We start from the raw sequence: 15,514 nt of genomic DNA, 5'->3' as shown, positions 1-15,514 counted from the left end.
CAGCCTGGTTATGTTGCTTGTTGTTTTGAGAGAGCTCACTCTGTGAAACTAGATAAGGTTTCTTCATACATTACTGTAGTAATGCTACTACTTTCTTAGAGTGCTGAGTTTCATTTTGAGGTACTCTCATTGTCAATTGTTTGAGCCCCTTCTTATGCAATGCTTATTTAGAAATGATGCTAGACAATTATTCTAGAAGGACAAAATAGTGTTTTTGATCAATTATTCTGCTCTATTTATTTTTGTAAGCATTGTTTTTATGCTGATTTGATAGGACCAAGTGTGTATGTAATATCATAATGAATTCATTAATATCTTCTGGAGATATTTTTCAAACAATTTATTGCATAGAAGAGATGTGAGTTTTAAAAGTTGAGTTATTGCTTGCTCTCGCTCCAGTTGAAAAGTCAACCACAGCATTTCTGTATTAATTAATATTTTAAATGGCCTTCAAATTTTGATTACCACCTGCTTATGTCTCATCATCAATGATTTATCAACAGCAATGCTTCAGTGTGCTGTCTTCCTGCCACCCTTGTCACACACCCCCACACACCAACACTCACAATGACACACACACTCCACCGTACAGATGTGAGTGTTAAATCTTTAAACCAGCAACATGGCAAAGGATATAAAAATGTTATAATTGTTATGATAACAAAATGACCTTCTACAGCAGTATGCCTCTGTAAATGTCTATGACAATCTCTTTTCAAGACAAGATCTTGAAACTTTCGACTGCTAAGCTTGTTTCAGATTAAACAATGGCTAGATAAAAGTGCTATCAAATGAATTGTGACATCTCAGTCTCACTGTTGCAAGAAAGGTTTATGTTTTTTACATGCTGGCTGAATTTGTGACGTTATTAATTATCTCAGCGCTTGGTGTTTGGACTTACTGTTTACTTCACTGTTTACTCGGAACAATCTATAATTTCAGAGACACTGCTATCTTTGCTTCTGGAAGCATCTGCAGGATAAACACAGATGTATGAATTCTTATGAGAAGATTAGGTTTGAAGTTAATACATGACCACTAGCACCACTAGTGTCACCAAACGGAACTGCAAAAATAAAGACTGTTTTCAAAGGGGTTTCCTGGGCGCACAGACATTGTTAACTGGCTTACTTATAGTTGTCTCTGTAGATTAAGATGGAATAGGAGAAACATATTGTAATGTTGGGGGAAAAAAGCACAGACTTTACCTTTAAGTTTGTGTCTTTACTATTTAACTATAATGTGTTTTACCTTTATACCTGCATAATCAAAATGTATTCTACCTTAAAATATATTTTTTACCTACAGTCCATTCTTTTCAATTCTTTGAAATCAGATGTATCTTTTTATCTCTTTCATAGACACATGCACAAACACAAATATTCATGTGCATATGTTTGTGTGTGGATAAAACCATGTGACCTGTTTTATTTGTACTGCTATACCAATCTAATTAGAACAGGATATTCAGCTCAGTTCTACAGGGACTGATCTCTCACACCTAAAGCAAAAATAATGTATAGATAAAATATACATGGGGTTAAAGACCTTAGAAATGTAGGATTTAGCTGGTTCTTTAAGTTAAAGGGCATTTTTGCTTTTAAATTTAACAATGTACTGCTATTATCCTGTGATGATTCATATTGCCAATTGAAAATGATTAGCTGTAATTCTGAGGTTAGAATCTGTCACATAGCTATTTTGGTCGTGTCATCTCTTGCTGCTAAATTACCATCTTTTTCTTGTTCTAGTGTACAGTATGGGACTGGGATTCTAATGGCAAACATGACTTTATTGGAGAATTTCAAACCACCTTCAAAGAGATGAAGTCAGCCATGGATGGGAAGCTGGTATATGCATACAAACACACATCAACAAAACAGACACCGCAATACAATAGATCACTTCAATGCAGTACACATGTCAAAGTGAAAAGAAAAATACTTTTATTAATTAAATAAAAAAGTTCCCCTTTGTTTGCTTTGTGCTTCTCTAAGTCACATGTCTTGTGTGCTTGCATAGTGTTTCACCTAATTTCAAGATATATTAAACTGCGCATGGGAGTATCCCCAATGCATTATCAAAAAAACATTAGTTTATGAAAACCCAGAAACATTCCACATACAGGTCTTTGAAGAAAAAAAACAAAAGGCCAGCAAGGGAAAGGATATTAGAATACTTACAAAGTGCTGAATATACAATGAAGTGCATTGAACTGAGCAACAGCAATAGCATGCATACTTCATAACTCCAGCTTATATGGACGGCTGGAAAGAAAAAAGCCTTCATTAATAAAAAATTAAAAACGAATATCACCTCTCTCACTGGAGCGTGCCCCTGTGCATGTGAAAAGCAGTGGGAATTTGGGGAAGATTTTATAGTCCAATGAGGTCAAAATTTAACCTTTAATCCTGCTATGTGCATTGAGCATTTGTGGAAATTGTGCAGCTCCTAAATGGTCTCAATCAGACTCGATGGAAGTTTTTCGATGAGTTACTCTTTGTTTTGGGCGATGTCTTCCTGTTAAGATCAAAATCCTATATAAACATTGAATGCACAGTGATGTAATGATGCTGTTGGGTGCTATTGTTTAAAGACCTAATAGGTTCATTTATCTGTAAAATGTACCTTATAAAACATTAAAACCAATGGCTACCGCTGGAAAGTTAATATTATGTAGAAAATTATTAATTTCAGTCATGACAACTCTTGTAAAGGTTTAACATGTTAATATCGATATAACATAACAGGGTATTGGTCTTGGCAGACTAGAGCTGTTACGCTGCTGAAGAGCAAGTACAGAGACTTGCAACTGCTTGAACATACACAGACATACTGAGTTAAGCATGTGGACATGCTGCTGCTGCCTTGCAGCACAATTGGACAAACGCAAGACATGCTGCATCAAGCATGTATGACTGCTGCTGTGCAATCAGACATATATACATGTTGAAGAGCTAGACTTTTGGAGGGTTTCAGAGAAAACTCTTACAGTGTGCTGCTGTGAAACCAGCTTACTTGCAAAATGAGCTTTAATATTAGGCAAAGAGAAAGAAGGCAAGTTGATTGCCTACCTGATTATATGTCAAATGTCAAATGACCTATCAGCTTACACCATTTGAGCTGATTGGCTTAATACATCACATGTGAGTGAGCTGATTTGATAACAGATAACAAGTTTAAAGAACTTAGCTTGCACCAATAGAGTTCATGCCTGAGCTTAGTCATTTTGGTGGAAAAAGTAGAAAATAAATATATCAGTTAAACCGCTTATTGAATATATGGATATTTTGAAACCACTTGTTATTGAATATATTGAGTTGTTCCTGTACTGCTGTTTTCTATGGTTGCTCTTGACTTTTGACTCTCTCTTTCTATCTTTTATTTCTCTTTTTGTCAGTTTTCTCTTACTTTACATCTCCAGCTACCCTTTTCATATTCTATAGTACCCCCTCCCTGTCATATCTGACACTTTATTCAAGTCTTCTCTGCCTGTGTGTGTGTCTCTCCCACTGATTCACCCTTTTTCTTTTGACCTTCTTTTTGTCCTTGATTATGTGGAGACATCAAATCTATTGTCACTTTGAACACGATTTTAGCAGCAGAGAAAAATAAACAATGAAAAAGAGCAAGAACGAATACATGTAAAAACAAAAAGTGGTGGCCAAGAAAGCAAGCTAGAGTGGTGATTTCAGGTTTTACTATCCTTGTGGGGACATTTGGTCCCACAATTTATGCTAAATCTGACCTACAGATAGCTATCAAGCTATAAGGGGACTATATTTCTAAATCACCATTTAGATAGCAAGCTATCTAAAATGTATATTTTTCTATAATGGTGGGGACTTTCCTTTGTCTTCTATTGTTTTACACTGAGCTAATGATATTTTCTATCCCCTAACTCTACTTAAAGGTTGTACAGAAACCTTTTTGCATTTTTAGGTTTTCATTTAGACATTATTGCTTATTTAAGCCATTTTCCTCATGGAGACCATTTGCTGGTCCCCAAAATGTAGGTGATTTCAGGTTTTACTATACTTGTAGGGACATTTCGTCCCACAATGTGGGCAAAATCTGACCTGCACAGACCCACTATTACAATATCAAATACACATTATACCTCAGTCTATATAGTCTGAATGAGTTCACTCTATTCTGTCGCCTCTCTCATTTAAAATCTATTACAGGCTGTGCTGATTAGTAGTCATTGTGTGGCTTTAAATTCCATTAACTTCATATTCACTACCATCCTCTTGAGTGCAAAGCAGACAGGCTTCAACTAACGCATCCTGTGGCATTTGTTAATCAGTGGAATACCTCGTCTGTTAGCGCACGTTGATTACTGTGATAGCGGGGTTCACAAACAGGTGCTTGAACGGGAAACTGAGATTCCTTGAGTCCCCAGGGGTGGAGGGAAATTCACATATGCTTTTTAGAAAGAGAACCTGATTTAATGAGATCTTTAGAACAGACTGAGATAATTGTGTGACTGAATGTCTGTGATAGTAATTAGATAATTTTAACTAATTCAGCCCAATTTCCAAGGATTACAGGCTTCTTTGGATCTTTGAATTGTTAAAATTGTCAGTAGGCTCATTGAGATTTGTACAGTGGTGGACAGTAACGAAGTAAATGTAATTCGTTACTGTACTTAAGTAGCTTTTTTGCGTATCTGTACTTTACTGAAGTATTTAAATTTGGGGAGACTTTTACTTTAACTCCACTACATTTCAAAGTCAAATATCTTACTTTTTACTCTACTACATTTTCAAAATCAGTCGTTCCTTTTTATTTATGAGTGGATAAAAACGTAACTGGTCAAACGAGCCACCAATCACAGTACAGCGCGCGCGCTTTGTTTTGAACTTGCCTTGGCGGCATCTACTAAGCGCGAATCAGGGGTGCGTTTCCCAAAAGCATCGTTAGCCAACTATGGTCGCAAGTTCCGTCGTTATCATCATAGTTCAACGAGTCGGTGTTTCCCGAAACCATCGTTCCAACGAACATTCGCAAACAGCATCGCAGAGTTGTGTGGTTGGAACGACAGCTCTCGACCTGTGGTTAGAAGCAGAGTTTCTTGTTATTATAACATGTGGGCTTAATAAATTATTATCTTGAGCCAAATAAGCAAGATGACATTCAGTACAATGAGTATCTTTTATTTAGAAGACATACAAATGTCTTTTAGTTTGTCAATAGATTTAAAGCACCGTTTTTGAAGAGTGCGCATGTGTGAACGTGCTCTAGTGCGTAAGAACGAGCATATGATTGACTCTGGAAATAAAGCAAATAACTGAGAAAAATATGTGATAGTCCTCAGATGACATGTCCGTAATTTATAGCAAAACATCTAGCATTAATTCGATCGCAAACAGATTCATTAAAAGTAGTTTTTATTCCACCACATGTGTGACATCATTAACCAACGTGGTTGAACAACCAATTTGCGACAATACGGTTTCGGGAAACAGTCGTGACTAGCAAGTTGATTTCTTCAACAGTGCATCGTACTACGGTAGTGGAGCAGCAAGTTACGTCTTTGTATGGGAAACGCACCCCAGAGCCGTTAAATATGAGAGTTGCGAACATAGACGGTTGCGACAGTGATCTCGCCGCCGCGCGGTCACGTGATTCGTGTAGCTCTCAATAGTTCCAAACAAATTGCGTTGCCAATGATTTTAAGCGGGGCAGAGAGCAGCAGCTATTATTGCAGCAATTATCGGTAAATATTGACGCATAATGTACATTGCTTATTATGTTGACACTAAAATGACTTGCAGCATTTTTTTTCTGGGGAGTAGCAGAAACACTGCATTAATACGTTTTTGTGTTTAATTTTGGAGGGAAATTGGCTGCTCCCATAACATAGAATATATATATATATATATATATATATATATATATATATATATATATATATATATATATATATATGTATATATTCTATGTATGTATGTGTGTGCGTGTGTGTATATATATTTATTGGCGTTGTGCAGGTTTATGTGAATGTATCATAACATTAGGATGTTAATAATTATGACCATAGACACTCGAGAAAAAATATATACATACAGTAAATACTGTAAATGTATTATACCTTATGGGAACAGTCCCCTTCCCTCCAAAATTAAACACACAAAAAATGTATTCAATTCAAATATATAATATATATATACATCTGACTAATTAATGTCATTTTATTAATAGATTGGTGTGCCAAGAGTGACATTAGTCTTCATGTAGACTGAGTTAAGCAAGAGTCTTGTGACAAATTATAATAGGACATTATGGCCATAAAAAATCATAGTACTTGGATACTTAAGTACATTTGAAGGCAAATACTTTTGTACTTTTACTCAAGTGAATGTTTAAAGGCAGCACTTCTACTTTTACTTGAGTAATATTTTACCTTGAGTATCTTTACTTTAACTCAAGTACATGGTATGTGTACTTTGTCCACCACTGGATTTGTATTCACACACTAGAAACTGTTTGGCTTGGATAGATGTTTCTCTCTCTCTCTCTCTCTCTCTCTCTCTCTCTGATCATTGACATCTTAATTTAAATAGATGTTTCTATTAAAAATGAAAATTCGGAATGAAATATAGATAATATATATAATATAGATAAGATATAAATGAAAATATTATCCCTTGATTTAACAATAGTGGATGGGGACCAGAGATAGATGTGGACACAACTCACTTTCATTGTATGAATAAGAACATATTGCTAGATAACTTATTTTTCATAAAAAGTCACCAAAAGGTGAATCATCAAAACTGACATGTTAGTTGAAGTCTCACATGCACTGCTAGCTCACAGTCAATCATTCTCCCATTTTCTGAAAAGCCTAACTCCAGACACTATGTTATACTGAGTCTTTTAGACATATATCTGTCAAGTTGCCTGAAAACCTGTGGGCATCCTTCTCTCATACTAATTGATCACAAGTGTACCACAGAATAAAAGACCTGCAAGTCCAAGCAATCCATCATGTGGTTCAATGGGGTTTATGGCAGAGATGAGTGATGAATGAATGCAATACTCATGTGTTGTGTTCTATTGACTGTTTCTGACAGATACAGTGGGAGTGCATCAACCCTAAGTACCAAGTGAAGAAGAAGAACTATAGAAATTCTGGGATGGTGATTCTTACCCTGTGCAAGGTGAGATTGTTTTTTCACTCTAATAATTGTATTCTGGTGGTAGTTTTATGATTATGGATCTAGGCTGCTAAACTCCTGAAAAGATCAGCTAATCCACCAACCAGATCACCACCAAACCAGCATAAACTAGCCTTGAATAAGCTTAGCTGGTCTAAGTTGGTCTTTGTTAGAAAGGAAGAATATATCCCACAACTAAAGGTGAACATTTAACATGTTCTTCTCCATGGAATGGATTGTTAAGGATGTAAGAGTAGATCTGGAATAATTAATAATAATAATTTTTGAAGTGCTCAGTAGGTCACTTGCAATGATTTTTTTTTTGGATTACTGAAGTAATTTTTTCATTAATTGTTTTATCTCTGTTTTAGATTATTAAAATGCACTCTTTTCTGGATTACATCATGGGAGGTTGTCAAATTCAGTTCACAGTAAGTTTTGGAAGGCATTCCCTGTTTTTACCACTGTTTATCTTAACCCTTTCATACATACCATCATGCATATTAATAACTGGGCCCTGCAGAGTAGCATCACACATGTGTGTTTCTGCAACAGCCAGTTACGTTACAAGCTATCAGATTCAAGTCTTTCATGCTGATACAGGCTGTGCTGGTCAAGCGTCTGTAATTTATATTCGCTCAAACAGTTACTCATATAGTCTTTTAAACCACAGAATAATTTATTTTATATACATCCAACTCATCACCAAAGTACCACGATAAAATGTTACAGCTCTTATACACACAGTCAATACATCAAGCACGATCTTCCTCCGATGCGTACTGTCATTTTTTTTACGTTAGTAGCGGTTGTAATTCATCAAACAAACAGCTACTCAAAGAGTCTTTTCAAGCACATTATGTTTATTTTATGTAACAAACAGCCTAATTGTCACCAAAGTATCATGATGACAGGTCACAGCTTGTACATGCACAGCCATCATATCTAAACACAATCTTCCCATAAACGCAGCCACGTCTGCTTATTATTAGGTGCATATGCAGTTTATATTCACACATACAGCAACTCAAACAGTCTATTCAGGCATATAATATGTTTGTTTTCTGAAATTGACAACCAACTTATCACAAAAGCACCATGACAACAGTTTAAAACTTGTATACTCACAGTGAAAACAGGCTGATCATAGCTTGATTATCTGATGCATGCAGCCAAGTCTGTTTAGATTAGCGGTTGTCACACACACACACACACACACACACACACACACACACACACACACGTATGCATAATGTCTGAGAAGTCAGAAGGTGCATATAGGCAAACCAGACTGCTGATATTATTTGTTCATTTGTTTTTTACAGCTATAAAGATTAAATGACCAGCTGTGCAGTGTCACATGCAAAAATAACTGACTCCAAGGGGCACTGCAGGGGAATTTAAACCCTACTCATGAAAAGTTTAATGTAATTTTAAAGACTTTGAAATACAATATAATATAATACAAATGTAGTTCTATAGCACATTTAAAGCAACAGCAGTTGAATAAAGTGCTTTCCAAAATAGTAAGATTGAAAAGATAAAAAATTATACAACATGTACATTCACACACCACATTAACAATAATTAATTTTGCTCAACCTCAAAAGCCAGACAAAAAAAATGCATCTTTAAACAAGACTTAAAGGGATAGTTCACCCAGAAATGTTAATTGTCACATTATTTACTAACCCTCATGGAATACCAGGTGTGCATGACTTTCTTTCTTCACCAGAACACATTTGAAGAAAATTTGAATAATATCTTAGCTCAGCAGTTCCTTAAAATGCAAGTGAATGGTGATCCAATTTTTGAAGCTCCAAAAATCACAGGCAGTCAGAAAACGTCATCGATACGACTTCAGCTGTTAAATTAATGTCTTCTAAAGTGACACGATCACTTTTGGTGCGAAAAAGATAAATATTGAAGTACTTTTTTAAACTCTAAATCTTTCTTCTGGTGAGCAGAGGTACACGCGTGTGACGTAATCACATTGGTATTTGAAACACGCTAGAACTGAGACATGTGCATCACAGCAGGATAAGCAGCGCTGTTTACATACGATATACAAAGATGCCTAAGTTTGTTCCTGGGAGGCAGCAGCTGTCCTTACCCTGCCCCCACCCTAAGTCTAACCATACGGAGCCTGTAAGTCTGAGTCACCTGCCAGGAACAACACAACAGCACCTTTGCCCCATCGCTGCTGTATATAAGTGAGGAGAGATGCTGTACAGAAGCTAGGTTGGTTTTAGTTTAGATCTGTATTTATCTGTTTCTTTGCTCACAATGGTGCATTTGTGGGCTTATCCTGGATGTCTCAAACAAGTGAAGAACGTGATATTACATCTGTATCCATGGCAACGCAAATACATCACACAAGAGACCGCTTGAACTCCATCTCTCGTGAAGCTTACCGGAAGCGATGATTTAAATAATAATAATCTTTTTCACACCAAAAGCGATCGTATGACTTTAGAAGACATTAATTTAACCACTTAAGTCATATTGATCATGTTTATGCTGACTGTGAATTTTTGGATCTTCAAAAATCATATCACCATCCACTTGCATTTTAAAGACCTACGAAGATATTTTTCGAATTTTCTTCAAATGTGTTCTGCTGAAGAAAGAAAATCATACATACCAGGGATTTCATGAGGGTGAGTAAATAATGAGTTTTTGGACGATCACATTGAAAGCTGTTGCAGATGAATAAAATAAAACCAACCCCCACTGAAAGCAAGTCAATATAGACTGGATCTTTGTAATTGTAGTTCAATCAAATAGTTTAATCAGGAAACTATTGTGTTGTGTTTTTTTAATGGTCTTAAAGGGATAGTTCACCAAAGGAAAAAAAAAAACATTCTGTCATCATTAGTTCACCCGTATGTGTCCAAAACTGCATGACTTTCTTCCGCAAAGCACAAAATGGAGATGTTAGGCAGAACCACAGTTAATCTTGGTCACCATTCACTTTCATTGTATGGAATGAAGATGCAAAAAAGTGAATGGTGACTAGGCTAACATTGTGCCTAACCATTTCCTTTTGTGTTCAACAGAAGAAAGTCAGATGTGTTTGTAAGGTCAAGAGGGGGAGTAAATATTGACCGAATTTTCCGTTTTGGGTGAACCATTAGTTTTACTTAAAGGCTAGAATTGGCATCTATCATAGTGTTGTTGTTCTGCAGGTGGCGATTGATTTCACTGCTTCAAATGGTGACCCTCGAAACAGCTGCTCCCTCCACTACATCCACCCTTACCAGCCCAACGAGTACCTCAAAGCCCTGATTGCTGTTGGCGAGATCTGCCAGGACTATGACAGGTAACCCACCGATCAATCACTCAATCATCAGTCAGTCAGTCAACCAATAAATCAGTTAATCAAGTGGGCATGCAGCCATGATTTTTGCCAAATAAAATTTAATAGACCAACTAGATAATCTAGCCCATTAGAAAATTGAGCAATCAACTGTTTACATCAGTTGTTTTCTCAGTACAGGCCATTAACCAAACTTTCAGAGCAATTAATCGATTAATTACACATGAAGTCAATCAATCAACCATTCAGCCTTATGACTGCCAGGGCCTGTAGGATGTAATGCTGTCATGTCAAGGATTCTGTGTGTACGCTTCAATCACTCACTTAAACTCAAGTCAATTATATTTGACCCCTCACAATGTCACATTCCTCCTCACCTCATTGCTCATTTCTGGGGCTCAATGCACTTGGATTAATCCTCTCTACTTCTGATATTTTTTCAGCGACAAAATGTTTCCCGCTTTTGGATTTGGAGCCCAAATTCCACCAGACTTCAAAGTAAGATGATTGTTTTATATGTAAAAGAGCTTTGGTTTTGATTAAAATTAATCATAACATTTAGTTCCAGGGCTGGACGGGTAAGAGAAATCGGCCTGGGATTTTGGGGGTGGATTCTGCATATCGTGGGGCCATTTTGTGGTTCGTTCTGCATAACGCGACGGCTCATTTTAACTTATCGCTGCCCATTCAGCACGTTTCACTGGCCTGCTCGGTTCTCCCGATGGCCATTCCACCCCTGATCGGCCCCAAAGTGCATCGGCCCACCTGGAAAATGCCCGGTATGCCAGATTACCAGTCCAGCCCTGTTTATTTCCATTCAGTTGTGTGCAATTTAAAGGGATTTGGGAAGTTATTTTAAATGACCAGTCACTTTGACTGCGGTAGTTACTACAGAGAAAAACTGGAAAATCTGTTTGAAGATCATTTTTGATCAATGTTTGTTCTGTTCGGGGCTAGAGGAGCAGAAATTGCACACTTTAAGATCAAATGTTTAATTCACTAATCACCTTTACATGCATTTGAACAATTAAGTGGTTTTTATGATTTATGATTTTTTTTTTTTTTTTTACAAATTAATGTACAATAGAGAATATAAAGGATTTTCTTAGTTTAACTGAATTTGTAAAGTGAAAGAGGTTTCCAATACAATTCAATGAATCACCAAGGAAACCAGAGTACTCTGAATCCCTCACAGTTACCTGACAGGAGATTTCTGAATAATTCATGAACTGCTGATGCCCTTTTACAATAATCACCTCATCACCTGCTAATCTATGGCAATCACTCAAAATCAGGTCACCTGATTTGTTGCCATGTTCTAATCAGTGGGCATGGCCAAAATGGGGTTGAATGTAAGTCTAAAATACATTTTACTTGACTGCAGTTCAAGCTACAGAAAGGCTCCATGTTTTATGCATGGTCTTCTTATCCCATTCATTGGTTGCAATGAATGAATGAATGAATGAATGAATATAAATGAACCATACAAACTCTATGAAGAAATGGAATGTTAGTTCTTCCAGTACAGTATATGGGCTCTAATAACATCATGCCAACAACAGATAACAGTTCACTTCAAAGTTTGTAAATCTGATTGAACTGATTTTATATTCAATGTGCATTCAGAGTAAAAACGGATCTAGTCTTTTTCTCTGTGCCTTTGGAAAAGAAAATCAAAGCTGCCGTCATGTCACTGTTTTTTTTTTTTTTTAGATTTTGACACTTAAGCTGTCTTTTTTCCCCTTTTTTTTTCTCTTTAGGTTTCACATGATTTTGCAGTGAATTTTGATGAGGACAACCCAGAATGTGCTGGTGAGTCATAGAAGACATGACAAAATGTCTTTGCTTTTCAAAAATACATTTCAATAAAGTCCTATTTGATCTTCATCTATGGGGCAAACATCTTACACTTTTACCCTTGGGATAAGCAGAAGATGATCGGTAATTCAGAGCATAAACTACAGTATTAGCTGTTATGCATTTAAATGAGGATACGCCTGTCTTTTTATAAACAAATATTTGTGCAAACAAGACTGCCTTATAACCCCTATTATAACTTCATATCTCTGAGGTAAAAGGTTATGCTATTATCTGGTATTTTCATTTAGTTAGTAGCTGTGGAATATAAATGACAATCAATATAACATTTTCCATCCATAAAACAGATAGTTTAGGTCTTGGATTCTGATTAGTCTGTATAGCATTCCAGCCATGCTAAAATACTTATTGCCAGTAAAGGTACATGTCACTAATAGAATAACAATCTATTATTGTTTAAATATTAGGGACCATGTCGTCTAGTGGAAGGATGGTACTTGATACAATTATGCTTGAATGAACATTTGTGTTCTTAAAAGGAATCGTTCACCCAAACATGAAAATTCTCTCATTTATTCACCCTCATGCCATCCCAGATGTGTATGAATGAATTTTTTTTTAGAAGAATATCTTTTTTAGAATAATAGCTCTGTAGGTTCACAAAACTTTGAAGCCCCGAAAGCACATAAAGGCAGCATAAAAGTAATCCAAATGACTCCAGTGATTTAAGCCACATCGTAAAATGTGATGGGTGTGGGAGAAACAGCTTATTAAAGTCCTTTTTTCTATAAATTCTCTTCCCTGCCCAGAAGGTAGAGATATGCATGATGGAGGTGAATTGCCGAAAACAACAGAAGAATGTGTAAGTGAAAGTAGACATTTACAGAAAAAAGGACAAAAATATTGATCTGTTTCTCACCCACACCTATCATATTATTTCTGAAGACATGAACTTGGCCAATGGAGTTGTATGGGTTACTTTTATGCTGCCTTTATGTGCTTTTTTTGGAGCTTCAGAGTTTTGGTCACCTTTGAATGGATTCAATGCATTGAATGGACTTGCAGAGCTGAAATATTCTCTAAAAATCTTTGTGTTCAACAAAGAAAGTCATACACATATGGGATGGCATGAGGTCGAGTAAATGATAAGAGAATTTTCATTTTTGGGTGGACTGAACCTTTACTATTTTTATGCAGTAATGGTTTTATAAAAGCAGTAAAGCATTGAGGGTGTGCTATATTTTTAACACAGGCACAGCTTAATGATTGTCATTGACATGTCATTTTATCCCTGTTTGTTTATTTGTTTAGTTTTTTTATGAAATGACTGTACCCATGTTGTTTGTGTTTTGCAGGTATTCAAGGTGTGGTGGAGGCTTATCAGAACTGCCTGCCGAAAATCCAGTTATACGGCCCCACTAATATTGCCCCCATCATCCAGAAAGTTGCCAACTCTGCCTCTGAGGAGATGCATACCAAAGAGGCCATGGTTAGTGAGTGATGGAGAAAGAGTGAGAAAGAGAACCCCTTTAATTGGACTGAGGAGCTTAATTCTTGGACCACACCATATTGCTGCCATCTGCTTTATTGCTGTCAACTTTTTTTTTATCACAAGTCGAGTAGCAGATGTACCTGAAAGAAAACCGTGTGGAAGAAATTCCCATTTTATTGCCTACTACTGTGATGTTCAGTGGGGTACAAAAGTCTGAGAACAGTCTGATGATTGAAAATTTGGGATTTTTGTTATTTAAATCTGGAAATGAACAACGACATGATGTAAAAGAAATATGTAAGATTCTGCATTATTTCCAGGTCACTAATCAAATCAAAGCTAATTTGTCTCCTGTTTACTCCTTTGTACAAAATTATTTCCTTGCTGCAACTGAAGCACACAGGATGCTATTTTGAATATTCTCAGTCCATGCTGGAATAACAGGCATCAAGTTTTGTGAAGTCCGTGCCACCTCAAGTAAATGCTACCATTAAAGCAAAAGGGGATATACCAAGTACTAAAACATTTGTTGTAAATCGGAACAGATTGCAAAATGGAAGCATTTTCCTTAATGGTTTCAGACTTTTGGATCATCTCCATGTTGGTTATCATTGAACTTTAAGCACAAAATAAAAACGCAAACACCTGGTGATCATATACTGTATGTGTGATGGTCAATATTTGTATGTTTGGTCACATTTCCTTTTTCTGTTTCCTCCCTCTATCACTCTCTCTCCGTTCCTTCATCTATGGCATTAGGAGTACTTTATTCTGCTAATCCTGACGGATGGAGTGATCACAGATATGGCAGACACACGAGAGGCCATCGTCCACGCCTCTCACCTGCCCATGTCTGTCATCATCGTTGGCGTGGGCAACGCGGATTTCAGTGACATGCAGATGCTGGATGGTGATGATGGAATTCTGCGCTCGCCTAAAGGAGAACCAGTCCTGAGGGACATCGTTCAGTTTGTGCCCTTCCACAACTTCAAACATGTGAGTAAAAACAATAAGAAAATATAAACAATCATATGACCAGCTACATGTAATTTGGTGTGTATGTGTGTGTGTGTGTGTAAGTGTGTGTGTAAGTGTAAACCTCACTCCCCTGGCCTCAAGAGTCGCGCGACTGATGCTTTAGCCTCATAAGCGTTGCCCAAATCTGAAGACGACAGTTTCGGATCCCGTTCAGAGCAGGTTGAGCAGGACTGGTTACATTGGCTAGACAATAGTCAACATTAGAGTTTTATAGGGGTTGCCCCTCAAGATTTTTTATTTTTTTTTAAGGATCAATCATTTTATATATTTATTAAAATAACATTTTACTTGTTCTTTTATTTTATTATTATTATTTTTCCTCAATCTGATTTTCTTCACTCAAAAAAAAGTTTCTTTTTTTTTTTGGGCAAAAAACATTGTGGTCATAATATAGTTTCTTGTTTTTAATAAACGGGCTGTTTTTGTGCTGCTCTGCAAATTTCCATGTAAACAGCCTCTTTGCACATAAAAGGAGATACAACCCTATGCTGCACTATTACTTGCGAGCTGCTGGTTTGCTGTTCAGTCCAATATACTGTGTTTTACCTTGTGTGTAACTGCCCCATTCTTCAATAACTGTCTCTTTGCAAAGTTTGCATTACATTTCGACAGGTAAACAAAACATTTTGCACTGAAATGTACCATTATCCATGACAAGGTCAGACTGAAATCATCAGGGGT

At 36.6% G+C, this 15,514-nt stretch overlaps 1 protein-coding gene across 1 annotated transcript in view; it reads left to right on the top strand.

The window, feature by feature from the left end:
- Positions 1–15,514, top strand: part of LOC127650043 (copine-4-like) — a 69,923-nt gene that overhangs the window by 49,331 nt on the left and 5,078 nt on the right. The window contains exons 8-15 of the mRNA XM_052135172.1: positions 1,752–1,850; positions 7,083–7,169; positions 7,538–7,597; positions 10,355–10,488; positions 10,929–10,983; positions 12,246–12,297; positions 13,659–13,792; positions 14,555–14,791. Of these exons, the coding sequence (XP_051991132.1) occupies positions 1,752–1,850; positions 7,083–7,169; positions 7,538–7,597; positions 10,355–10,488; positions 10,929–10,983; positions 12,246–12,297; positions 13,659–13,792; positions 14,555–14,791 (858 nt within the window). The remainder of the gene's footprint in view (positions 1–1,751; positions 1,851–7,082; positions 7,170–7,537; positions 7,598–10,354; positions 10,489–10,928; positions 10,984–12,245; positions 12,298–13,658; positions 13,793–14,554; positions 14,792–15,514) is intronic.

This window comes from Xyrauchen texanus, chromosome 10, assembly GCF_025860055.1.
Source record: "Xyrauchen texanus isolate HMW12.3.18 chromosome 10, RBS_HiC_50CHRs, whole genome shotgun sequence".
Taxonomy (NCBI): Eukaryota; Metazoa; Chordata; class Actinopteri; order Cypriniformes; family Catostomidae; genus Xyrauchen; species Xyrauchen texanus.
This window is presented reverse-complemented; position numbering and strand designations above follow the sequence as displayed.